General features: G+C 61.8%; 1 protein-coding gene across 5 annotated transcripts in view; it reads left to right on the forward strand.

The window, feature by feature from the left end:
• Positions 1–3,385: 3,385 nt before the first annotated feature.
• Positions 3,386–26,389, forward strand: part of PACS2 (phosphofurin acidic cluster sorting protein 2) — a 55,711-nt gene continuing 32,707 nt past the window's right edge. For 2 of the 5 annotated variants that reach the window (XM_032482854.1, XM_032482857.1), the window contains exon 1: positions 3,389–3,699. In XM_032482854.1, coding sequence (XP_032338745.1) covers positions 3,581–3,699 — 119 coding nt within the window. In that variant the 5' untranslated portion in view covers positions 3,389–3,580. Of the gene's footprint in view, positions 3,700–26,389 lie in introns of all 5 variants that reach the window. The other 3 variants (XM_032482858.1, XM_032482855.1, XM_032482856.1) reach the window with 3 other exon arrangements.

Here is a 26,389-nt window from a genome sequence, read left to right on the forward strand (position 1 = left end):
CGAGTGTCAGCAGATGGAGTGTTGGTGGTGCCCTCAAGGTGAGCCCATCCATCCCACGTCGCTCTTGTATCAGGTGCCCCCGGTCCTCTCCCACCTTCACGGAGCATCTCGGACACACCCTGGACTCTGGCGCTCTGCAGGCGCCTTCCTGCTCCTGACCCCGGCACCCCTGCCCTGCTCCAGGAGGCTCCTGGATTCCTGGTCCCAGCTGTCCTTTCCCTGGAAGAGAATTGCCTCCCTGGCCACTCCTTGTGATCTGCTGTGTCCTCTGTGCAAAGAGCCCTGACCCTACCTCAGTGGTGGTGCCTCAGCCCCATGATGTCTTCCACCCACAGGGATGGATGGGACAGAGGTTGCATCCAAGGGGTTTCTGCAGCTCCATCCAAAGCTGCGGGCTGGAGCAGGCTGGAGCCATCCAGCTGAACGGTGCCCGGGTCCCACTGGAGGCCCCAGCCCTCATCTGACCTGCTGGAGCCACTCCACAGGCCACAGTGTAGAGGTGCACGCTGGCCTCCCCACATGAGTGAGGCAGGAGGCCGGGCCAGCACACCCTCTATCCCAGCTCTGCGCGCACCAGCCCGAGGTGTTCCAGGTACGGGAAGACAGGCACCACGGTTCCTGCCCGACTGAAGCCCCGCAGTGTCTGCATGTGGAGGGGAGCTCCTGGCCCTGGGGGCCACCCTGCCTGGGGCCTCATCACATCCCATGCCTGGGGTGATTTGTCTTAACTCAGGCTGGATAGATGAATGCATTTCCAAAGAGCCAGAGGTCCAGAGCGCTAGAGCCCTGACTCGCAGGTGCAGGGACCCCCAGCGATGATGGGTGGGACCGCAGGAAGGGGCTGCTAGCCTCCATGCATCTCATCATCCGGGGATGGGGGCGGGCTTCCACACAGCTGGAGTCTTACTACACTATTCGAAATCTGAGGCCTTAATTCATTTGAAAAACTTGGCAGGCAGGTGGTGCACTGTTAGATCCTCAGCGAAGGTTTTCAGGGACCCCTCCTGGGACCCCAGGGCTCTGGACAGCCCTCTCCTCTGCTACTTCCCCAACTATGCAGCCTCCGTTGTCCAGAGAAGTTTCTCTTTAACCAAGTTCCTGTTTTAAAGAAACAGCCGACAGAAAGAGCAGATGTGCTCCAGACATTTGGGGTTTGTGTGTCACTGCACCATTTGGAGTGGCGTCCTTCCAGCTTTCAGGGCACTCATCCTGGGACCCCCAGTCCACAGGAGAAAGACAAACACAGAGTTACTTTCAAATACAGATGGTGGCAACGTCTGTAACAGGCTCTGGCCAAAATAGGACTCTGATCACCAAAGTGGTACCTGTCCCCTCTGACTCTCCACCACTAACATTTTGGTGTCTATATGGTCCCACATTAAAAAACAAACACATGTAAACAGAGTCACAGGTACAGTGCACACAGGGTGTTTCCAGTCCCCGCCCCCCTGCCTCACAGAAGGAGTTAAACATTAGCACTGTAGTGGTTATCAGGGCAGCTCCAGGCTGGACTGTGTGGGCCCACACCCTGGCTCCTCTCCTTAGTAGCTGCATAACCTCAGTTTCCCCATCTGTACAATGGGGGTGGGACGTCATGAAGGGCTCATAGTGGTGCTGGGTACAGAGGAGAGATTCAGCTCTACTGTGGAGGGCAGCTGGTGTTGAGCCCCCTTGCGCACAGCTTAGTCACCCCACATTTCCTCACCTGACCCCCCCGGTGTACTCCTCTCCTGGGTGAGGCCGGTGCACAGAGACACAAAGTGTAGGGTGGCCCATTCTTCTGGGCACTGCAGCTCTCGCCGTCCGGCACCACAGCACGCCAAGTGCTGAGGTCAGTGGGCGCCTGTCCTCCCAGGGGCTGCCAGCCACTCTCTGAACATCCCCCGCCCCATCTCATAGGTTTGAGACCCACAGGCACTCTGCCTGGCAGGGGCGGCCATGTAAGACAATACCCAGCCAGCTGGCGGAGGACAGACAGCCCCGTGTGGCTTTCAGCTGTACCACCCAAAGGAGCAGGAACATGTGGGGAACACAGATTCTCTTGTTCTCTCCAAAGTGCCACCCTGGCTTTAAGCAGCCACAGCTGTTTGCAGCTCCAGATAGGGAGGCATAGCTGGAGGCCAAGCTCTTACAAAGGAGGGAGCCCGCTTGGGGTCTTGTGCAGGAGAAAGGGCTAACAGGGATGCTGGGATGGTAAACTCCAAGAGGGGGCGGGGAGAGAAAGTGGGCTTGCCTGGGCTGGGCTTGTTTCAACAGACAACAAGACCCAGACAGGAACCAGAGAGAAAAGCAACTGTGAATACTGTGGCTACGAAGAAACAGAAGAGATGCCAGAAAAGCTTCTCCTAACCCTCAACAGCAGATCTGGTGACTGACCAGAACCGCCGCCTAAAGGATAGGGGGAGGGGACCCCTCCTTGCGCCCCAAACCTAGATGTTCTTTCCTAGGGTCTTTTCAGACCCTCCCTGCCCTGTGAGTCCAGCGGGCAGGTAGCTCTGGTCATTGCCTCCTCCTGGCCTGGGTCCCCAAGTTCACTGTGCAGCCCCACGGCCGGGAACCACCACTGACCCCAGACTTCTTGTCCATTGTCATGTGTACAAACCGCAGAAAGGGCATTGCTGGATAATAAGGAAGCTCAGGCAGAAAGAGGACACTCCAGAGGGGATTTGTGGAGGACCAACCTCCACAGTGAGCCTTCGGGGCACCCCAGTGGGTCCGCAGGCGGGAACCCCTTGGGGGCAGGGGGCAAGGGGGCTGTGCCGCCCGCGACCCTGGTCCTCCTGCTTCACGCCCCATCCGGCGGTCTGCCAAGGGAATCGGTGCAGGGAAGGGTACAAGGAGACCGTGGTGGGACAAGGAGCGTTCAAGTGGCGGGCGAGGCTCCGGGGGACATGAGAGGCGCGAAGGCCCGTTGGTCTAGGGGTCGGTGCGGGGGACACAGGGGACTGCAGGGGACAGGACGGCGCCTGGGGACACGGGGAGTGCGCGGACGGGAGGAGACTCGGAGGATGCGCAGGATACCGGGATGCCGGGGACGCGCAGAGTCCCGGCAGACGCAGGGGGACAATAAGTGCTCCCTGGGGATCTCGAGGGGCGTTGGGCGGCAGGCGGACCCTAGGGGTCTCTCCCAGCCCCTTCCAGCCCCTCCCAGGGGGCGGGGCGCGGCACGCGGGGCGGGGCCTGTGCGCAGGCGCAGACGCGCGCTCCCGGGGGCCGCGGGCGGGGACACCTCCCCCGGCCCCCGCGGGAGGGGGCGCGCGAACCTCACTTCCGGTGAGCGCACCGCGGTCCGCGATTGGGACCGAGGAGGCGAGCGCACGCACGCCCAGCCAATCGGCGGCGGCGGCGCCGTCGGAGAAGGGAGCGCGCAGCGGGGGCGCGCGCGGGCGGGGCGGGGCGGGGCGGCCGCAGCTTGGTCACCGCCCGCGGGCCTGTCCGACGCCGGCCCGGCCGTCCCCGCCGCCCGGCAGCCATGTGACCGCGCCGCCGCCCTCCGCGCGCCCGGCCCGCCCGCCCGCCCGCCGCGCGTCCGCGGCCCGGCCGCAGCCCAGGCCGCCGAGGGAGCGGCGGGGCCGGCGCCATGGCCGAGCGGGGCCGCCTGGGCCTGGCCGGCCCGCCCGCCGCGCTCAACACGCCGGTGCCCATGAACCTGTTCGCCACCTGGGAAGTGGACGGCTCCAGCCCCAGCTGCGTGCCCAGGTACGCCGCCGCCCGCCCGCCGCTTTGTCCCCTCGCGCACCTGCCGGCCACCCGGGATCGGCCACCGGGGACCTCGCGCCCGGGCCCCCGTCGGGGCCTGTACCCGGGACCGCCCACCCCGGGACCTGCACCCGGGGCCCCCAGCTAGGACAGTCCACCCGGGACCGTCCATTCCAGGATCCCCACCCGGGACCGTTCACCGTGGGACCCCCATCGGGGACCATCCACGCCAGGCCCCCCCACCCGGGGCCTGCGCCCGAGCCGTCCACTCCGGGATCCCCACTCGGGACAGTCCACTCGGGGCCCCCACCCCGGCCGTCACCTTTGCGCCTCACTTCGGGCACGCGCCTTCCCTGCGAGCAGCCCCTGAGGCGAGGATGGTCCCTGAGCTCCGCGTCCCGTGCAGCGGAAGAATCGCGCCGGGTTTCTCAGGCCCCGCGGTCCCCCGAGGCTGTCCCAGCTGCTCACCTGGTTGGCTCCCAGCTGGCATCGTTGCACTTGCCTACCGATGCGGTGCCGGTGGAGATGACTTAGTGTCTCCTCTCTCCGCCGGTTCCATAGACCTCCTTTCGCGTGCGGCCATGCTTCCAAGCTGGAGCGGCCTGGAGTCGCTCTCAGGGCACGCAGTGCCCAGAGGACACACAAGTCTGGGACCTGGGACCGTGATTGTGCGCCTTCATCCTTCCTCCTTTTGAGGGACTGGCTCTGCCCCTGCTGCCCTGCTGGCGGGGTGGCCACCCTTTACCTGCTGGCACCGTGCTTTGTAATTTAGGGACTTCCTTGTACATAAACACTGCTCTTTGCTTCATGCTGTTAATTTTGGCACCGCAAAAGTCACTGCCCTCTCCATTTGGTGGGGAAGCGCTCAGTCCCCAGTGGTGACAGCTGGACCAGGTTCACCCCCAGGCCGTGCTGTGGCCATCCTGACTCTACCCAGACCAGCAGGCTCCCTGTCTCTCCTGCCAGCTTTAAGCTCTGCAGGTTTCTTCCTGACTCAGTGGTCCCTGCTCAGGAAGCTCTGAGGTTGAGGGTGAGAGACTCACCCCGGGGCCTGGTTCTGGGATAGTCGCGGGGCCGGGAGGGCTGCAGGTGGGCTACAAGGAGGAGCTGTCCCTGGGGAGACCTACTGGTGGGACCAGAGGAAGTGGACAGGGGTTCCCGCACCGTCTGCCCTGCTCCTTCAACAGGTGTGTGAGCCGGTGGTAGGGGCTCCAGGGTCTGCCCTCCCGGAGCGCAGGGCTGGCAGCTCAGGGTGTTGGCTGTGCCGAGTGGAGTGGGTGGGTGCTCCCAGACATGGCTGGGGCCTCCCCGAGGATGCAGTGTCCACCTGAGACCTGAGGGTCAGCATTGGCCAGGGTTTGGGGCCGAGGACTTCAGACCCACCTGCTTGCCTCTTCTCGGGAAGCCCGGGCCTTGAGGGGAGCTCAGAAACCCCTCCCCAGGCCTGGTTCCTCTCCCCTTCCCGTCTGGGCACTTGGCCCAGTGTCGGTCCCCATAGCCAAGGGTCATCCTGGACACCCCCATGCTCCTCCTGTCTGTTCCCCCCGGCGTCATCCCCACCCCCACCCCGGACCTCTTGGGCTGGCTGCCCTCTCACTTTGCTCCTTGAGGGCACTCTTGCCCCTCCTGGCCAGTGCCCCCCAGAGGCTCCACCGAAACTTTCATTGGAGGAAGTGGCCCGCAGGTGGGGGATGCACTGAGGGGTCCTTCAAGCCCCCCCATAGAGCTGGTCTAGGAAGTCCACTCTGGTGTGATGGGGAGGACGTGGGGCAGGATGTCAGGGGCTGGGCTGGACAGTACTGGGTGTTGGCGGTTCTGTGGGTGTGGGGTGGGTGAAGAGCTTCAGGGTAGAACAAACAGAACAGCGAGCGGTTATACGAATGCCACCTACCTGTCCCGGTGCAGCCCCCCTCCCCGGCACGGTCCCTGCTCTGCCTCCGGGCTGTTGTTTGTTCTGCTCGTTTGGAGACTACGTAAAAGGGACCCCACTCTTCGTTGGTCTGCACAGCTCACTCTTGCCCAGTCCGTGCATTTCTGAGCGGCATGGAGCTGATGTGTGGTGGCCCCTGTAAGGCAACAGCTCGAGTCTCTGCTCTGTCAGGGGACCTGTGGCTGCTTCCAGGTTTGGGCCGGACGTGCCCTGTGGGCGTTCTCGAGCCTCCTCTGCGGGCGTCTCCGGTCATCGGGAGCCCCTGCTGTGCTGCTAGGGCGGCTTACTACCAGGAGGGTTCCCAGGGTGCTCCTGCCAGCCGGACCCCACCCCCACCCCCCGCGTGCCCACCGCCCCCGCTTCTCGGCAGCACAGCCTGACTTCCAACTGTTGCCAGCTCGGTGGGTGTGAAATGGTATTGTGGTTTTAATTTGAATTTCTCTGATTACTAACACAGGCCACTTGTACTTCCTCGTAAGCCAAATTCCTGTTCATCTCTTTTGCCGAAATTTTTTCTCCTTTGTTTGTCCCCCTACTGGACTCTCAGCAGCTTTTGGGAGACGGTAACCCTTTCTCGGCTGGCTGTATTGAAACTGCCCTCTTCTGATGATATGCGTGTTTTGCCTGTCTTGGGGAAGGCTGCGGTGCCTCCCGAGGATACTGGCTTTGGCCTCAGTCTTGTTTCCTGGTCTCTCCTTTCCGTGGTGGCGGGAGAGCCCTGAGCTCTTCCCGGGAACTCCAGCCAGGCCCGCAGGGCTGACATGAGGAGGCAGGCCTCCGTTTCCTGGACGTCCTAGAGGGATCGGTTCCAGACAGTGCCACTGCCTGGTGACCGCCCCATCGCGGCGGCCTCTGGTCCGTGTCCCTCTGCTGGCATTCCCGGATCGGCCTCCTGTGCCCCGACCCCCGGACTTCAGTGGGTCTGGTTACTTTGGACCCTTGCTCTTCCTGCTTGATTCCTCTTCCCTTTGAGGTTTGTGGGCTTTGTGAGCTCGGACACCTCTGCACCTGCCATTGCTCACTAACACCCTTCTGCCACTGCCTGTCCACGTCCTCTGCCCAAAGAGGGAGGTCGTGGAGGTCTGGGTCCTGCTTGCGGAAGGGTCCTCGGCTGGTCGCGTGGGTCCTGGCAGCTGTGTGCTCTGGGCGCCACCCGCGGCGACCCGTGATTCCGTCTCCTGTTGCGGGGTGTCTGTTTTAGGAACAGACCGTACACCTGAGCTTCGAACCTGCCGTTGGTGGGCGTCCGGGGCTGATGTGTTCAGAGCTGCCGTGGCCATCTGGGTTCGGGGCTTGGGGGCCATGTGTCCACTTCTCTTCAGGAACGAGCGATCTGTTCGTGGGGGGGGGGTGTCCGCTCTGCAAGAAGCTGCCAGCTTTCTGACGTGCGGCCCGTCCTGTGGCTGCCAGCCATCCCTGCCATGTTTACGTGTAGCCATTCTCATGGTCGTGTGAGATTTCTCCTTCGGGTGTCAGTCTGTCCGTTCTGTGCATGGATGCTGGACGTCACCAGAACCTAAGAGCTTGCCGTGGTCCTTCTCCTTGTAATCGCTGGTGCAGTCAGTGACACCAAGGGACCATCCAGAGTTAAACCTTTCACTCTTGGAAACGTTCCAGCGTGGTCTTGCCCTGTTACCCTCCTGTACACTGGTAGGTCTAGGTTAAGGTTTTGTTTAGGACTTTGCATCTCTGTCTAGGGTCTGAAATCTGCTCAGCTGCTGCCCTAATCAAATTTTGGTGCCAAGACACCCTGTGGAATGAGCTCTTCCACGGCGTTGTGTGTGTGAAACTGGGGCTGTTCGTTCCTTGGCTGTTTGGGAGAAATCACCTGCACAGTGACCTGAACTCCGAGTCCCTTTGGGGGAGGTACACCTGCCTTCTGATTCAATGTCCTTCATGGTTGTAGGACACTTCCGCCACCTTGAGTTAGTTTTGGAAATACAATTTTTGGGGAATTTGTCCATTTTGTCCAGCTTTTCAAGTTTATTGGCATAAAGTTGTTCCTCGTATTCTTTTTTTTTTTAGATCTGTGGGAGCTGTAGAGCTGTCCCGTTCTAATGCTTTACGTTGAGCATTTGTGCAGGTGGACAGCTGCGCTCTGACCTGTCTCACCAGTGGTCTGTCCATTTTTTGAGAATGAATATTCGTCCTTATCTTTATTTCCTTCTATTCTTGCTGCTTAGCTGTACTTTGCTATTCTTGTTCTAATTTCTTTAGAGGGATGCATAGCTCATTATTTTTCTTCCTTCTTTTCTCTCACGTAAGACTTTATAGCTGCGGAGTCAGTAACGCTTCGGCTGCATTTCCCAAGCTGTTATTAAATGTAGAATTGTTCAGTTCAACATGTTTTGAAAAATTTCCGTTATTTTTTCTTAAACGTATGGGATATTTCAGAGTTTCTTGATATCCAAACATGGAGTTTTTCCCTCGTTATTTTTCGGTTGTGGAATCCATTTCTTCCCTTTTTCCCGTTACTCTAACTCGGTTGTGCTGCCGTCAGAGAAGGTGGCGAGTCAGGGCGACGCGGGGTCCTCGCAGCTCTTCGGATCTGGCTCCGTGGCTGGGTCTGAAGTCAGAGCCGGGATGCGCTCCGTCTGCGCCGAGGAGGAGCGCGGGCCTGGCTGGCGGCGGCGCGCTGTCCGCGGGCTCAGGTCTGCCTCCTCCCCCGGGCACGCGGTGGGCCTGTCTGCTCTGGGCCACAGCGGGTCTGACAGCAGCGTGGCTCTCCGTCCCGGCTTCCTCTTGGAGACTGCCTGCCACAGCTCTCCCCACCTTTCTTCTTTAAGCTCCCCCATGTCCTCACACTCCAGCTGCATCTTCGGCTGTTCGGCGTGGGCTGGAGCTCGTTCATTCTGTCTGACAAGCTCTGTTTTCAAACAGGCATTCGGCCACTGTCGTTTGTGCGAGTTACTGCCGCCGGGCCACGGCCACCGCCCTGTGTCTGTGCTGATTGCTGTCCCTACACTGTTCACGTTTACTCCTCTCTTTTGTCTTCCTTTACTGTGCGTTGACTTTCTTTCTTCCTCCATCTCCCCCACCCCTTTGGCGCTGGTTGCCGTGTCACTGGCCGGGGGTCGCCGGGTAACTGGTGCGCGCTCTCGCGCTGCGGGCCTCGCTGTGCTTCTCCTGAGCGACTCGGGACCCGAGAGCGCGTCGTTCTGCCGCAGCCCCTCCGCGCTCAGCTGACCTGGCTTAGTGAGTTTGTCTGTCTGCATTTTAAGCCTGTGTGGGGCTCCTGTTACTGCTTTGTGTTGTTAATACTTGGTTAACCTCGAGCTCCTCACTGTATTTCTTCATTCTTCTCGCGTCTCAGGACTTGGCATCGTTCCCCCTCTTTCTGTCTGAAAGCTCACCTCTAGGTTCCTTTTACTGAGGGTCTGCAGGTAACCATTCTTTCAGCGGATCTGAAAACGTCTGCCCTGGGCCTGGAGGTTGTCCTGCGGGTTGTGGAGCCTGGCGGCATCTGCCCTGACCTGGCGCTTGGCTCTGCTACGGGGAGGCCTTCCTGTGTCACACGCGGCTGGTGGGAGGCCTGACCTCCCGCCGGAGGTGGCACAGCACCCCCCCCCCCGACCCCCGACTGCGTGCAGGTGTGATTGCTCTTCTTGGGCCCGAGTGGGGGTCACTGGACTCTCTGACTTGGTGGGTTGATGATTCTCATTAGTTCCAGAAAGTTCTCGGGCATTTTCTCTTCAGGTGGGGCCTCTGCCTCATCTGCCTCCTCTTGGCCAGAACACTACTGGATGTGCGGTCGCCCTTCCCTCTGGTGTCTGCGGAGACGGACCGAGGGCCAGTTCACAGCCTTCCTTTCTGCTTCTGTCCACGGCCCACTGCACCCCAGCCTTCAGGAGGGTCTGTGGGGCAGCTGCTTGGCGGCAGGCCTGGTGTCGAGCAGGACGCTGTGCTCGGGAGCACTGAGAGGTCACTCCTCCGTTTTGCAGGTGTGTGTTCGGGAGCAGTGCTGGTTGGGCGGTGGGCTGGACGTGTGCACAGGGGGAGGTGGGCTGGGAAGCTGGTGCAGGGCTTTGAGAGTGGGCTCCTTCTGCGGGATGAGGGCTGCATCGAGGGAGAGGCTGATGACTCCGACCTCGGCCGTCCAGGCCTGGGGGCGGGGCGTCTCTGGGGAGGCCTGGCCGCTTGGGCGGCGTGGAGCCCCAGCGCACACCTGGACGACACCTGGACGGGTCTCCAGGTGCCCAGAGCTCCATGGGCTCGTGCCATGAGCACCCTGTCTTCCTGAGCTGGCTCTTGTGTGGAAGGAGGCGGCAGGTGCCGCCTCACTTGGTGCTTAGTGGCCTGCGGACGGCTAGGAGGGCCCCCGAGTTGCTCCACTGCCTGCTTCTCTCTTCCTGGGGCCTGGGCTGCAAAACGAGGCCCCCCGCTTCCTCCCGGGGAGTCAGATGAGGAGGGGGGCGTCTGCGTGCAGGTGGGTGCGGGGGGGGCCGGTCTGGAGAAATGACAGGAGTCTTTCTGCCCTGTGATGGGCGTGTGGAGGCAGCAAGTCTGATCTCGAGGCTCCTTTGGAAGTCCAGGCATCACAGGGCTTGGCCAGAATGACCCCTCGCAGAGATGGGGTGTTCAGGGGCAGGTGGGAAGAGAATGGCAGGGTGGGGAGCACCCCAACACCATGTGGGCTGGCGCCGCAGCTCCACCCTGGCCGCCCAGTCCAGCATGCCCTCCTGCCGCATGGCTTGAGTCCCGTCAGACGTCTCAGACGGCCCCTGCGCTTCGGGTCTCGTTAGAGATCGGCTCACAGTTGTCGCTGCTGCTGGCGCTGAGTATTTTGGACTCCAGGATGCAGAGGGTGGAGGGTTCATGAGCAGCCGGCCCCTCCCAGCTGCCTGTGCTGGTTGCTCGGTGGTGGCTAGATGGGGCACTGGCAGTTGCCCTAAAAATAGCCTGTGAGCCTATTTAGCAGCTGGGCTCCCTGCTGCCCTGGAGGCGGGTTGTCACGGGTGCGTCCTCAGCCAAGGAGGACTTTGCAAAAGGCTGTGATGCGTAGCGAGGACATCCCCGTCCTGGAGGACAGAGTTTCTAGTCCAGCCCTTTCCATCCACAAGTGTCTCCAGCCCCACACTGCCCGCCTGCCGCTGGAGGGAGGCAGTGCCCAGTGTTCTGCGCTTTGTGGGCTGAGAAGCCAGGCTCTGCAGGAGCCCCTCTCAGCGGCGGTGGACCCTCAGTGCCCAGCTCTGCAGGCCTGGTAGTCCGCCCCTTGGAGGTCAGGGTCGTAGCCCAGGGTCTCCTGCATGGCTGGGCCAGGATAGGTCCTGGGAGACATCTGGTGGCCTGGCCCCAGGCACCTTTGTCCCGATGACGGGACAGTGGAAGGGCCAGGACAGGTGGTGATTGTGGGAGGGGCTCAGGTCAACGTGCAGTGGGGTTCCGCCCTCCCAGTCTTCCGGACAGATTTGGGTGGGCTAAGAGTCTGGCCTGGCCTCTCCTCCGCCGGCAGATGGGCTGGGTCTTGCTCTGTCTCGTGCTCTGGCCATCAGCGGGCCCCGTCTCTGGTGTCCGTGCAGCTATCTGCCCCCCTTGCCCCCACCCCCCGCAGGTGCAGCGCAGCACACACACCGTGGGTGGGAGGTGAGCAGTGTGGGCTCAGGCTCTGTCTCACTGCACCCTCTGCCCCCACGAAGGCTGAGCCCTATTGGAGGGGTTGGCCGTGCACTTCCTGCCTGGGCCAGGCCAGTGGTGAGACCCTCGGAGGCCCTGCTTTCTGCTCAGACCTGGGTTCCGTCTGCCCATGCCCCACGTCCCCTGCCTGGGCCGTGTGCCTCCTTCTTGGTGCTGGGAGCCTCTGCCCTGGCTCACTTGACCTGGTAGGGCGCACATGGTCCCCGTGGGGACTGGGTGATGCCCCAGTGGGCAGACCCTCGGGGAGGGGCCTTGGGCTCTGGCATCTTTCACTGAGCTTGAACCCTGTTTCCCAGCTCAGGCCTGCGGCCGGCCTTGCCGGGGGCACTGATGCTGCTGCTTCCACGGGACCGCGATTAGGTAGGACCTCCCTGTTTTTAGATGTAAGAGAGTTGGATGAGCTTTTCTGGCACAGCTTGCATTCCCAGGCCCCAGGTGCTGTGGCGTGAGGGACGGCTCTGTGCAGGTGTCCCCCAGCCTGGAGAATGGCGTCACCACACTGCGGCTCCCGGCAGCCAGTGCCGCTGTCCCTGCTGCTGAACCCAGGCAGGGGGCTCTCCTCCTGCCTGGGAGTGTCGAGACTCGCGTGGGGCTGGCTCCTGCCACCTGGGAGTGGACACAGTGCGTCTCCAAGCCCACGTCGCACTGGGGGTGGGCATCCTGGCCGCTGAGGGGCGGGGCGGGGGCAGTCCCTGCAGGCGCCCTGGGGTGGGGCCCAGCAGAGGAGTGGGGGTGGGTCCCGTGTTCCCTGTGCCTCTAAGCTGGGTGCGCTGGGTGGGAGGGCAGTGTGAACTCTGGCTGTAAGGCCCTGTCCTGGGTTCTGAGCTCTTGTGAGTGACCCTGTGGCCAGGACACTGCCACTGGCCCTGTTCAGGGTCCCTTTGGGGGTGCTGAGTGACTCCAGCCCCACCCTGGCTGCCTGCACTCTGGCTCTCTGGATTCCAGCTTGGGCTCCGACACTCACTCTGCTTTAAGTGGAAGCTAGCAGAGAATGACAGTGTCACTGTGCCCCGTGTTGGTGTGCCTTCCTGGTGGCCCGGCTCTGGGAGGAGATGAGCTGGGCCTGGAGTGTGTTTGCAGATTGTCCAGCGCAGCGACAGGGCACTGGTGGACTCCGTGATGAATTTGTGGGCCGCGTCTGCTTTGAGAGTGAAAACCGACCTGGGGCTGCAGGGTAGGCCTGCCCTGACCCCAGAGAGACGTGTGAGGGCGGGGCCGGGGGGCGGGCTGGGGGCCCCACTCAGAAGAGCTCTTGGGCGGGAGGGCGAAGAAGGGGGCTTCCCAGAGGAGAGGGCACAGGAAAGGCGGGCGGCCTGGCAGTGAGAGCTTGAGGTGGCAGGAGGGGTGGGCATCGGGGCCGGTCAGCACCAACCCAGGACGCCCCTGGGGTCTGGGGGCAGTGGGCCTGCGCTATGATGCTGAGGGGCACAGGGTCCCGGCTCCTCCGGCTGATAGTGCCTTGAGCGTGGAGTCCTGGGTTTGTGCCGGAGCAGAGCTGGGGTCCTGTGGGACACTGAGGCCTCAGCCGTCTGGGGTGTCTGTCCCACTCCCCGCCAGCACCAGCACCTGCCTGTGGGCCTTGGTTCTGGCAGGTCCTCGAAGGTTTCAGACATTTGTTCGTTAGTAACCTGGGCAGGGGACAGGACCACTGGCGACTGAGCCCCTGGGGCCCTACTGGAGTGGCCCAGGTCTGTGTCGTCAGCAGATGCGAGCCTGGCACAGGAAGACTCACTGGCTTGGGGGCGATGATGATGCTCGTTCTCAGGGAGAAGTTTGGCACAGACAGGGGGCCCCCAGCCTCCCCGGGGAGGGGGAGGAAGTCTGCAGGGAGGCCCCGTGCGGCCAGGACACTCAGCCCTTTCCCTGACCCGCGGAGAGGACACCATGCCTGTCTCCCCCACTCTTGTTGGCCTCCTGGAGAACCAATCCCTCGAGAAAAGCAATGACGCCTGCTAGAAACCACCCCCCACCGGGGGGTGGGGGGGCCTTGGGGCCTGGCTCAGCATTGGCCGACATTCCATCCCTCGGCCCCACCACAGAGGCCCGCGGGGATGGGACAGCCGCTGCACCAGCCGCTGCTCTCGGGGCGTGGAGCCTGCTCTGTACCCAAAATAGGAGCCCAGTGCCACCATCCTATATGAAGCTTCCTGGGCGGCGAGCACGGGCTGGAGGAGAGGGTGGACGGCTGCGTAGACTTCAGCCCAGCGCCTGCCCACGGAAAGCAGCTCCCCTAAATGAGGGCTCAGTGGGTAACAAGTCGGATTTCCAATTAAGCTTTTTGTGCTAGGAGTAAAAGAAGGCGTGTCTGGGTAGACCGAGCAGAAGACAGTCCCTTGGGAGCTCCTTCCTGCTGGGGCGTCTTTCCCGCCACCCCCAAGGCGAGAGTGAGGAGGAGGCCTTTCTCAGAGAGAGGCAGCCTGGCAGCCCCGTTTTCACGTGTTACCAACCAAGAGAGAAAGGGCGTCGGGTTCACTGTCCTCCAGCGCGTGGCTGGCTCCATGCCGTCCCGGAAGGCCTCTCCAGGCAGACCCGCACCCCTTCCCCAGGCCAGCGGCCGTGATGCCGTGTGCTGGGTTTGCGGAGGGGGCGGCTGTGGAGCTGGGTGCTCGACGAAGGCCTCCGGGGAGGTGCGCTTGTGGTTGGCAGGGGCCTGGGCACTGCTGGCGGGCTGCAGCCCCTTTCCACATGGCCCCATCCTCACCCCTCTTTGCCTCTCTCACGTGCCTGTGACTGGCTTGGCATTTCCGTCGACATTCCAAATGTGCTCCCTGGCACCTGCTACCTGGACGTCCTGGGGACCAGGTTGGCTGACGGTTGAGGAGGGGACGCCGGGCTTCCAAGGGCCCTGGGAGAGTCCAGGGTGTTCGGACCCCTGACTGGGTCTCTGCAGTGTAGGGTGTCAGGGGCCCAGGGGCCCGAGCATCCTCGCAGTGGGTGGGGGTGGCACCACTGAGGGGTTAGGGAAGTGGCCAGAGCCTTCTAGTCTGCTCAGAGCCTGAAACCTCTCAGAGGGCTTCTCCCCGTGGCTGGGCGAGGTCCAGGCAGTGCTGTGCTCGGGCACAGCTGGGGTGCTCGCCTGCAGCGTTCTCTCCATCCCCGCATCTTCTGTGACCGGCAGGGTCTGGGGCACCCTCATCAGAAGTGAGCCTGCAGGTCCATGAGGAGCTCACCCTGACGAGCAGGCGCACCTGGTGCCTTGTCCACACGAGAAGACTGACTCCAAACAGGGCCAGAACTCGGAGCGAGTGTCCACGGTATCATTGCCCTGGGAGGAGAGGCTCCACTGGCATCAACTCTGCCTCCTTGCCTCTTGGGGTCTCGGGGCTCCTCCATGGAGAACAGGCTGTGAGACAGGACCCACCTAAACGGACACAGTGGCAGCTTTGCGCCTGGGAAGTGGGGCCCCCAGGAGTAAGCACTGTGCCCGTGGTGGGAAGTGGCTGAGCCCGGGGGCTGGTGCCCCTGACCACTGGGCTGACCTTGGTGTGACACTGCCCCCTGTGTGGTGACAGCCCCACCATAGCCGAGCACCTGCCCGTACAGAGTGCAGTGGTGTGGGTTGAGAAGAGGGTCGAGCCCTGGGAGCTGGGGCTCCCTGGCCCCCTAAGGATAGAATGTCCCAGTTGGCCAGGGGCCTGAGACCCCGTGTTTCCAGGAGGGCTAGCTGCATGGACGGGGTGTGTCGTGCACGCGGATCCTGCCTCGGGACTGCGCCGGAGTTTCTTGAGTGGAGGCAGAGCCTGGCGGGTGTGGTCGAGAGAGACAGGGATGGAGAGGGTGGGTGGGTGGCTGTCTGGGAGAGGGGGAGCTGCAGCAGCCAGAGGGGCTCGGGGTCAGCATCTGTGTGCCGTGTGGCGGGGGTGCACCAGGAGGAGCGGGTGGCTGCGTGCTGGCTGGTGCGAGAAACAGCTCTCCTCAGATCACCTGCTTCTCAGCAGAGCAGCAATGGAGCAGGGGTGGGAGGGCACGTGAGGTGTCGGCCCAAGAAGTGGACCTCGGTGAACAGTTGATGCCAAGAGTTCTTTGGGGCTGTGGCCAGCATCTCAGATGCCCCAAGTGGAGCCAGAGTGTGGGAGAGGGGTCCCAGGTGGGGGCTGGGTGGGCTGACAGGTGGATCTGCCACTGGAGGTGGCAGGCTGAAAGATGGGCGGTGGTCTGGGTGGAGATCTGAGCAGGGTGGGACCCAGGTGGGGCGGGGGCGCCCACAGGCTGTCAGCTGAGATGGGAACTGGGGCTGGCTCTGTCTGGGGTAAGAGGAGGGCCATGGGGTTCCTGGGATTCCACTTTAGAGGGGTATCTGCTCCAGCTGAGGCCACGTAGATGGCGGGGCATTGGGATGGAGGGGTCCTGCCGTGCAGCCTCTGTGACTCGCCCTGGCCTGCTGGGCACACCATCTCTCTGTGGACCCGCAGCCCAGGGTGGCCGCTGGTGCCTCCAGGTCACCACCCAGCTGGGTCACAGCGTTTCTACTTTCCGGTTGATCCCAGAGGGGCGGGGCTGCCATGGTTCCACTTCCTGGTGACAAGCCCTTTGGTCATTTGTCACCTTTACCCGAATCCCGCGTTTTCCTCAAGCACATCCCCCACTCCTTGCGCGCAGGCGTCCCCGCGCCCGCGTGCCGTCTGCCTTCTGGTGCGGAGGAGTAGCGGCTGGAGACCCACACGGGCGCCTCCGCGTGTCGGCGCCGGATGGTGTACCGTGCTCACTCTGTCGTCTTTTCTCCGCTATGCTTGTCCTTTGTCATTTTTGGTCATTTATTCCTTGGAAGTTTTCTTTCACTCCCTCCAGGAAACCTGTTTTCTAGGTCATTTGTTACCATTTACTGAAAAAGTGAGGTTTCCTGGCATTGAAGGGAAGCTGGCGTCCCTCCCGCCTTCCTGAGAAAGTGGGGGCCTCGTGCAGGGCTCTGCACCCCCCAGCCTCCAGCTCCGCCCCTCCTCATGTGCCCCTGCCTGCCCCCATGCCCCCACCCGGGCGCCCCCTTCTCAGTCCTCTATGGCCCGTCCCTCACACCCTGGGGACCGAGGGGCCGGGGCAGAGTCTGTCCCCAGGCCTCTGGTGGTTTTGCAATAAGCCTGCCGGCGGTTCCTCCGCGGGTGGTGTGTTCTCTGGCTGTTCAGATGTGTTTTTTCTTTGTCCTCCTCCTCAGGATGCAGTGTCTGCCCGGTGTGAGCACCGTGTCTGCTCGTCTGGAAGAATCCCCACTGGGGTCTGGTTAGATGTCGGGCCCCCTCCTCGGCTCCAGGCTCTGCCGTGTCCAGTGCAGGGTGTCACACTGAGGGGCTCCGCCCGGGAAGGACCACACTCAGCTCCGTGGGTGGGCCACACGTGCAGCCCCTCGGACACCTAGCAGTCCCATGACTGCCCACACATCCTTGGCACTGGTGTGCGGGGTTCCCTGTATCGTGGGTGTCAGCAGGCGGGCTGTCTGAGGGTGACCTGTGCAGCAGGGCCCCCAGGGCACATGGGAACCCCTGAATGGAGCCCAGGCTGGTGGTGCCTACCCTCTGCTGGCCAGAGGCGGCTGCAGGTGGGAGTGAGGGCAGCACGCTGCCCAGTGGGCTCTGCCCCAGCAGCCTGGTGTGGGATTGCCATGGCTGTTGGCCTCCAGCACCTCCCGGGCTCGCTGGGTTGGGGGGGGCCTCTGTGTGGGGAGCCTAGGGGCAGGGAGGGGTGGAGGTGCAGCCCAGCAGTCCAGGGGCCCTGCTGGGGGCCCAGACCCTGGGTACGCATTCCAAGGGCTCAGCCTTCTGCTGGATGAGAACTCTGTCCTTCTGCCCCTCAGGCCCCACCCGTGACCCCCCCCAGAGGGGAGGGGCCTTGACTCCTAGCTGAGAAGTCCTCCGAGACAGGCCCGCACCCCCTCGCCCTGTCTCAGCTCTGGCGGCCGTGGGGCCCCAACCCCGTGTCTGATGAGGGCCGTCTTCCTGGTTCTTACGTGATGTCTCCCTGCGGGGACCTCATGTGGTGGGTGAGGCCAGGGAGCTCTCCGGGGTCCCTTTTATCAGGGCACTTATCCCATTCGTGAGGCTCCACCCTCATGACCCAATCACCTCCTCAAGTTTTTCTTTCTAATAACATCACATTGGGGCTTAGGGCTTTGACGTACGAATTTGGGGGATCAGTAGTCTGTGGCTCCTGCCGTCTCCCCGGTGCTTTCAAGGGTACAGTACACATGCGTCTCTCCCCTCATAGGTCTTCCAGGGTGCACATACCTGCTGCCCTCCATCCCCTCCCCAGGCCCCGTGGGCACGTCCTCCCCTGCATGGACCTGAGGCCAGCGGAGCCTGTGTGCAGTGGGGCCTGCAGCGCTGTGTGCTGGGCGGGGGCTCCGGGCCTGGGAGCCGGGTCGGGGTCCTTGTGACCCCTAGCTGTAAGACGCCAGAGAGACGTGCGGACCCTGCCCTGCTCCCCACCAGCTCCAGCTGCTCTGGACCCCTCCACCCCTCGACGTCTGATGACCTAGAGCCGCCCAACACCCCCCAACAGCCACGCCTCTCGCCCAGCAGGAGCCGATTCTGTCCCTCCTGCGAGCCTGCCCACGAGGGCCCTGCGTGTCAGCCGGGGGCCCCGCTCCTCCTGGCCCTCGCAGGAGCCTGTCCTTGATCTTTGCTGCCTGGACTGGGGGTTCAGGTTTCCCAGAGAGAAGGCTCTGGCTCCTTGCCAGAGTGGCCTGGGGACCTGGCTGAGCCCAGCCAGGCCAGGGGTGAGGTCAGGGCATGCTAGCTGAGCCCCTGGGAAAGCTGAATGTTACAGGAGCTGGGAACAGGTGCCTCCTTCCAGGGCCACCCCCCAGTGTGCCTTCACCCTCCACACCCCTGACCCCTGCCCCCTGCCCCATGGGAAGGCAGGTGTGCAGTAGAAGACAGTAGATTCTGGCAGAGAAGCCAAAGGAAGGCCGTGGCCTGCACTGTCCAGGCAGACCCCAGGGCTCACGGCCAGCTGGGGCCCTGCTGTCCTGGCTGTGAGTCACCCAGCCCACAGCCTCCCACCTACAGCAGGGCCACATGGGACTGCCCTCAGCCCAGTGTCCTTGCTGCCTACGGCCAGTGGCCGTCCTCTGCCCCCGCCCTCCCCATGCTGGCCTGTGCCGCCCCCGCCAGAGAGGAGCCTCACCCACAGGAAAGTGCCGGGCAGGGGCCCCTTCCTGCCGGGACAACGTGGGGCTCCCCTCCAGCAGCTGATGAGGTGTGCCCGCATGCCTGGGGCCTCTGGGTCAGCAGGGCGGAGGACACAGGCCTGGCCGGCCCGAGGACGGGTGTCCTCTTGGCTAGGCCCAGGTCCCGTGATGGCTGATGACCCCATGTGTATGCGCCCCATTGCTGGCTAGCTGGAGCTCGCTGGTCCCAGGCCCCATGCTGAGGCTGTGCGTGCACCCCAGTGTTGTCCACACAACCCCCTTGGGTCCCTCCCCGCCACAGACGCACGGTGCTCTCTGCAGGTGTCTGGGCCGACATGGCCTCTACTGGGTACCCGTGCTCGGCCAGGCCCACCCACCAGCCAGCTGCTCCATGCCCGTGGCCATGCTGGCCCTGGCTCCCAAGGCCCACTGCCGCCTCTGAGAGGCTGGCTCCTTTGCCCCTCCTCCCTGTGCCCTGGTCCCCTGGCGGGGGGCCTCTGTTGCAGCAGGAAGGTGGCCTCCACCCCTCCCGGGGGTCCCGGCCTTGGTGCTGAAGTGCCTGCCTGTCCTTTGCTTCCTGCAGGGCTGTTCCAGCCCCACCGGCTGCCAGAGACACTGCCTCTGACCTTCTCTCCTGATTAGCAGGAAGCAGCCGTGTCCAGATAAGGCTCGGACACCAGCGAAAGCTGAGCTGGGCCGGTGAGAGCTGGCAGCTGCCCCAGGCCGCCGGAGAAAGGGGGCCAGGGCACAGGTGCGAGTGGAACTAGAGGTCTTGGCCTTGGATAGGCTTTGCTCCTGAGAGCTGCTTGGGTCACAGGCACCAAGGCTGGATCATTTTTACAGCAAGTGTGTTGGGCCGCCCGCTGCTGTGCAGAGCTCCGCATGGCCCAGCTTTGCGCCTAAGCCGTGCAGTGGCCCAGCTGCGTGGACCTGGAGCCGGGCGGGGTGGGGCGCTGCGTGTGGCCTTCCCCTGCCTGCACCAGGTCCTGCTCCTGGGCCAGCCAACCCCAGGAGGCAGGCCGGGGTGGGGGCTGCCTGGTCACCTGCCATCACAGCGCCCCAGTGCCCACGAGGGCAGGCACGCGACTGTACAGAGAGGTCAGCTCCTGGAGACAAAGGGCCCCTTGGTTCTCCCTCCCACAGGACACACAGTCAGCGTGTTGGGGCCACAGAAACAGCCCCACACGTGGCATCCTGGGTGCCTGGAGCACGGTGGGAGTCAGGGTCCTATTCCGAGGCCCATCCCAGGCATTGGGGCATTTTTCAGAAACCCATGACAGCTCTCCTCACCCTTCGCAGGCTGTGAGCTGCAGTGGTCCTTGGCATCTGCTCTGGGCCGCGAGGCGAGTGTTGCTGGTGGGGTATGCAGTGGGGCAGCCTCTCCAGAAAGCGGTCTGCAGTCCCTCAAAAGGCCAGACACAGAGTCACCACAGGGTCAGAAGATCACTGAGACAAAGTGGCACAGGGGCTGGAGCCCCGCTTGCACGTGCACGTTTACGGCGGCCGCCCCGACCCCGCGGGTGGGCCAGCCCGGGGCACGCTGCCCAGCAGCGGAGTGACTCCCTTGCCCCGCACGAACGTCAGACCAGACGGGTCCACAGAGAGCAGGCTCGTGGCTGCCAGGGCTGGGGAGGGGGGGGGTGGCAGTCAGGGGCGGGGGCTTCTCTGCGGGGCGACAAGGCTGCCCTGGAACGAGAGGCGGTGTTGGCTTGTTTGGCGCCCTGGGTGCACCAGGTGCCGCGGGGCTTGTGTGCTGGAGAATGGCTCGGACGGTCGGTTTTACGTCATGCGTGTTGTACCGCAGTAAAGAAAAGTTTTAAGAAAAGGGGCAGGGAGGGTTCTAGATCCAAGGAGAGCAACCAGGCAGGCGGGCAGGTGTGGCGCGCCTGGACCCTGCACTGCCGACAGCAGGGAGGCCGCCTGTGATGACGGGCGTGGGGTTCTGCGGGCGGCAGGGGGCAGCCGTGTGGGGGCTCCTGGAGAGACAGGCCCTCCCTCGCGGTGATGCTGCCCTGGGGCTGAGGGCCCTGGTGCCCCAGCTGGGTGGCCCAAGACCCCTGGGCGCACACGGGGCGGCGTCCCTACTTGGTGGGGGTGGTCACAGCGCTTGCCAGAAGTTTCTGTAGAGCTGGAGCTTCTCAGCGTGAGAGCCGGGGCCAAGCAGAGGGCGGCCGGCGGCAGAGAGAGCTGCCTGGCCTGGAAGGTTCTGCACCCGAGATGGACGCGGGCCGTGGGTCTGTGCTTCTGTGAGTCGCCCCTTGGTGCAGTCGCCCACAGTTCTGTGGGTCCTTTGTCCTCCTGTTGCTCTTCTGTGAGCGCCTTTGTGCTGAGACACCAGTCCTTTGTCAGCCCCGGGCATCGTGGCTCTTTTCCTGCATCTGATGTTCGGCTCAGCGTGTGCGTGGTGCCACACGCCTTTCCCGCCTCGGGGAGAGCTAGTGCCTCGCGGAGCTGGGGGAGCTGTCGTGTTGGGGTCTTGTGCCTCCCTTCCGGCCCCTTTCTCGAGGACTGGGGCTGCACGGCACTGTAGGCCCTGGGCCCGGTCCCACCCTCATGAACTCACCCCACTTAGGGAGACAAGTGAGCCCAGCCTGGGTGCTGGCAGTGAGGAGGGAGCAAGGGGGACGGGGACCGGCCTGAGTGCTGAGGTGGCAGCAAGGCAGCCCGCGTGCTCACGGTGGTCAGTGGGTCGGAGCCAGGCCCGGGGCCAGCTGGGTGCTGTGCTGGGAGTGCAGGAGGCTGGACAGGGACAGTCACTGGGCTCTGCCAGCAAGGCACCTCCACACCACTGGCGGCCGCGGGACCGCTCAGGATCACGGCGCAGCTGACTAAGCCCCAGGGGCCTGGGGCCCTCCTGGGGTGCTGGTCCGGTGGAGAGGAGGCCAGGGTGTTTCCAGGAAATGGGCAGAGCCAGGAGCGGGAGGGCCGGGGGCCGGCCCCTGGGTGGTCGGGAGGACGCTGGCCGTGCTCTGGGAGGAACTGCGCGTTGGGCTGGAGCTTTCCCTTCACAGCGGACACGGCAGGAGGAGCGAAGGGGGCGGGTGTGGCGGTCTTGCAGGAGGATGGCGCTCCGCCCCTTCTGAAGCCAAGTAAGACCAGGAGTGGCCAGAGACCTGGGAGGCGGACCGGGTGGAGCCCAGGACCACCGGGTTGGGTCCGTGGCAGGGAAAGCCAAGGACAGGCCCGGCCTCAGACTCTCTGGAGGACAGAGGCACGGATGCCTGGGGTGGAGGGAGGAGCCTGGTGGCTTCCTTGTCGCTGCTCTGGGTGCAAACTGACGCCGGAGTCCCGGTCGGGCAGCGTGGTAGTGAGCTGGGGGCAGAACCCAGCAAGGGCACAGCCTTGCGCCCACAAAGTAGGGACGGAGGCTCTGGTGAAAGAACATTCTGGGACGGTGAGAGTTCGTGGGAGCCAAACTTGAGGGCTGGCACCGGAGGCTTGGCACAGGGAGCCGAATGCCCCCCAAGAGCGGAGGAAAAGATGCGAGTGTTGGGGGCCCCTGTGCGGGCGCCCCAGCATCCCCATGAGAGACACTGCAAGTGCTTCAGGGAGGGCCCCCCCCCCCCCGCCGGCCGCCCTCCCACTGCCCTCAGCCCTGCGGCTGTCCACGCAGTCCGCAGGGTGGCCCCGAGGTCCCCCCCCCCGAGGCCGTGTGGAGCGGTGAGGCCGTGCCCGCGCGCGCCCTCCCTCCCCTGCTCAGGCCTAGGCATACTGCCCCTCTTCCAGACGTCTTTCCTCTTGGCGGATCCTGTCTCTCCTGTCCTGAGGGAGCGAGTGACGCCACACCCTGGGTGGGCCCTGGGCAGTGGGTCAGACAGTCCTGCTCTCCTCTTAGGGTTGGGGGCCTGTAGAGGGAGAAACCCTCATACCAGAACACACCTGAAGTTAAAACTGAGCCCTCGGTAGAGTTGTCCTGTGGCCCAGCAGTCCCACGTCGGGGGCTCCATCCCAAAGGAAGTGAAAGCAGGATCTCAGAGAGACATTCACAGCCCCGTGCTCACAGCAGTGCAGTTCCCCACAGCTGAGATGGGGAGGCAGCCTGGTGTCACTGACAGTGGATGGATAGGCAAGCATGTATGTTTCACGGTGGAGTGTCTGTCAGCCTTGAAAAGGAAGGGCCCCCGACACAGGCTAGAGTGTTTTGGACCATGAGGACGCTGTGCTGAGTGAACGGGCCAGTCTCCAAAGGACAGAGCCTCTGTGACCCCCTCATACAAGGTCCCTAGATCAGGCAGATTCATAGAGACAGAAAGCAGGACGGCAGTTGCCAGGGGCTGGGGGTGTTTGATGGGGACTGAGCTTCAGTTTCGCAAGATGGAAAGAGCTCTGTGGCTGGTGGTGGTGGTGGCTGCACAGCCATGTGAATGTGCTTAGCAATGCTGAGCTGGTCACTTGAAAATGGTAAATATTACATGACATACACTTTACCACAATAAGAAGAGAGAAGTAGACGTTGCCAAACTGTTCCCCAAAATAAGGCTCTAGCAGTTAACACTCTGACCAGGTGGGGAGCAGTTAAAACCAGAAGCCACAGGGTTAACCAGCGCTGGCCCTTGTGGTGATGGCTGGACTCCAGGTGGACACCCAGGGAGGGGCTCTAGGGGCCAGTCTGCCTGGGGTCCTGCTCAGGTGGGGAGGGGTCTCCAAACCCCAAGACCAGCTGAGCCCCTGGGGGGGACTGCCCTTCCTCCGCACCTCACCTGCCTGGGGCCCCAGGGAACCGGTGGTGTTCCTCTCAGACCCCGTCCTCAGGGAACCTGTCTCCTCCAGCCACCTGCGAGGTGCCCTTCCGTGGCTGAATGAAACCCAGGCTCCGGGAGTTTGGTTTAAAGGAGGCACCCACCCTGCTCCGCTGGGCCACCGATGCTCCCTGGGCCACCCACCCAGCATGTGCCCCCCAGGGCAGCAGGGCCCCAGGCTCCCGAGTCTGGTTTGCATCACACACTCGGGAAGTGCAGGGCCGTTAGTCTTCCAAAGAGAAGACTGCTGCTTTGTGCTGTTTCCAGCCTCTGCCCCTCCCCAGGAGGTCCTGCCCTCACACCGCTTGGAACCAAGGTTCTGAAGGTGGGCGGGCAGAGGTCTCCGTTCTGGGACGGGGTGCAGGTGCTGGTCAGGTTTCCTGGGCAGGAAGGGGGAGTGGGCCCTGGGGGACCTCAGCCTCCTCCCCTGCTGTGAGGTGGTTTGGGAAACGCTGGCAGAACTGGCCTCCTTCAGCCCCCGGGGAGTGTTAACCACAGGACATTCCTGTCCGAATGGGAAAGCCCTGCGGGCCTGTGTGTATAAAAATGTCTGCGGAACCAGGTTTCCATGAACTCTGAAATGTTACTTATTTCATAACTTACAAAAACCAGGCATGTAGGTATGGTGCCCCCTCCTCCCTGGGTGTCTTTGCCCTGGGGGGCCAGCATTGCCCCCGCCTCAGCTCACCCCCTCCCCAGGACACCTTCCCTGGCCCCACAGCGGAGCCCCTTGGTCCCACTCCCCAGGCGGTGTGTGGTCCAGCCTGGGTAGGCCGTGTTGAGTGGTCCTGAGGAGAGGTCCCTGCTGCCCCCTCCCACTCCCAGGGGCTCTGCTCATCTTCCTGTCACTGTCCCCTGCCAGCCTCTGTCCCAGAGTACCAGGGCCCGGAGTCCATCCACCCAACCCTGACCCCATGCTCAACTTGACCTCTGCCCCACGAGGCCGAGGCACCTGGGCCTCCCTCTGCAAGTCCATCTGTCTGGTCAGCTCCAGAGAGAATGTGTCCAACCCTCAAAGTTCGCCTCCCCGAGGTGCCTTCTCCCCCCTTCCTTCCTCTTCCTCTCTCTCCTTGCATCCCTGCACCTCCCACCCCACTCTCCCCTCTGACCCTGCTGGCACCTCCTCCTCCTCCAGCCTCTGTCCAGCACCCAGGCCAGACCTTCTCCCTCCAGCAGCCCTGGGCCAGGTAAGAACCAGCCCCAGGACGCCTGCCTGCCTTCTGGGTAGGGTGGGCACCACGTAGCGGCCCAGGTGCCCCATCCCATCGGTGCCACGCGCTCTGTAGGGCCCACTGACCTGAGGACACATGGGAGCCACAGCACCAGGTGTTGTCCGGAAAGCGGAGATCCAGGGGCAGAGGCTTGGCACCATCTCCTGGGAGCTTGTCTTTAAGACAACCCCCTTGTCGTAGCGGCTCCTCCCTACCCCACGAGGAGGACCTGTTGGCGAAGCAGCTGATTCAGATGCTGCAGAAAAGGGAGGTTGTACCGTCCACCACCCCTTACACAGACCAAGACCAGCTGCTTCGAAAAGACCATCAAACACGGAAGGACGAAGCAGAAACAGTTCTTAGATGTACATCCACGCCTGCACAGATGAATGGAAATCCCGGGGTGGGGGGGGCACTCATTTGGATAAGAAGGGACCAGGATGGAGCCAAGAGGGTGACTGGGGCTGGCTTGGGGCCTCAGGAGCACATCTGTCACGTGGTTTTGTGAGATGAGAGCCCTCAGCGGGGGCCCTGGGACTCCCCTCCTTGGGCAGTGGGGACCCTGTCAGTAAGATGGTGGACTGCCATGTGCAGTCAAAAGCCCGACATTGGTGTGATGTGTGGATGTCGATCTGAATACTGAAACTCCTTGTTTTATATGCAGGTGTTGGAGAATGAGAGACTGAGCTTGCAGTCAGGGGAGCATTCAGCTCCAGCTACATAAAGAACAAACAAATTTAAAAGAAAAAATGGAGGAATGGAGCTAATAAAGAGTGAAACTTAATGAAATAGAAAACAATATTAAACATTAATAAAAGCCACAAGTCAACTGCTTGAAAGACTAATAATAATGTAGCAAACTTTGGCAAAAGTGATCAAGAGACGAAGGGAAAGCACAACATAACAACTTTTGGGCTGAAATGGTCTAAAGTCCAAGAACACTACAAACAACATTGCCAATAAGTGTGAAAAATATAGTGCTTTTCTAGCAGGAAACATTAATTACTTAGGAACTTACTTAGTAAAATAGAAAATAGTGTAGAGACCAATTACATTAAAACCTCCTCTCTCCCCCCAAAGTACCAGGTGGTTTTATTTGCGAATTTCATGAATCTTCAAGAAATAAGCCCTGTCTCACATGAAGTGTTCCAGAGGTTGAAAAGAGGTTAGAAAAGAGCCAAAGCCGTTCACTTTATGAGGGGGGCAGAGTCATGGAAACTCCTAGGGGCAGCGCAGGAGTGGGGCAACCTCGTGAACGTAGACGGGGAAACCCTAAACGAATGCCGGACAGAAGCCCCTACGGATTTGTGTCACCAAAGGGGAGGGGTGGGCGTCAATCAGGAGTTTGGGATTAGCAGATCCTAACTACTGTAAATAAAATAGATAAACAGCAAGGAACTACATTCAGCATCATTAATAACCTCTAGGGAAAAAGAATGTGAACTATACATACGTGTAAATATATATAAAATGAATCACTGTACTCTATGTCAGAAACTAACACAACATTGTAAGTCAACTATACTTCAATTAAAAACAAGCCCTACACGGCATAAAATGGCAAAACTACATCATGAAGTAGGAATTATCTCAGGAATGTGTGGGTGATTTAACATCAGAGTATTTATCATTTTTTCACATTCACAGAGTGAAGGAGAAAAATCACATGATATATGCAGAAAAAGCACTTGATGAAATTTAAGAGACATTCTTAGGAGTATAGCAATAAGGAGGAACTTTAACCTATTATAGGATACCTACTAAAAATCTACAGGCCTGCACTATCCTATATGGTAGCCTACATTTGGCTATTGATAAAATCCATTCACTCATTAAAATGCGTAATTCACTTCTGAAGTTGCACCAGCCATGTTTCAGGTGCTGGCTACTGGCTACTGGCCACCAATTAGACAGTGCGGCTGTAGGACATTTCCATCACTGCAGAAAGTTTACCGGACTGTGCTACGATACACACATCATTCTTAAACACGAGCAGTTTACCTTTAGATCAAGAAGAAAGGTATCTAACACTATTGTTGAGGTCCTGGACAATGCA

The sequence above is a fragment of the Camelus ferus genome, chromosome 6 (assembly GCF_009834535.1).
Source record: "Camelus ferus isolate YT-003-E chromosome 6, BCGSAC_Cfer_1.0, whole genome shotgun sequence".
Lineage (NCBI taxonomy): Eukaryota > Metazoa > Chordata > Mammalia > Artiodactyla > Camelidae > Camelus > Camelus ferus.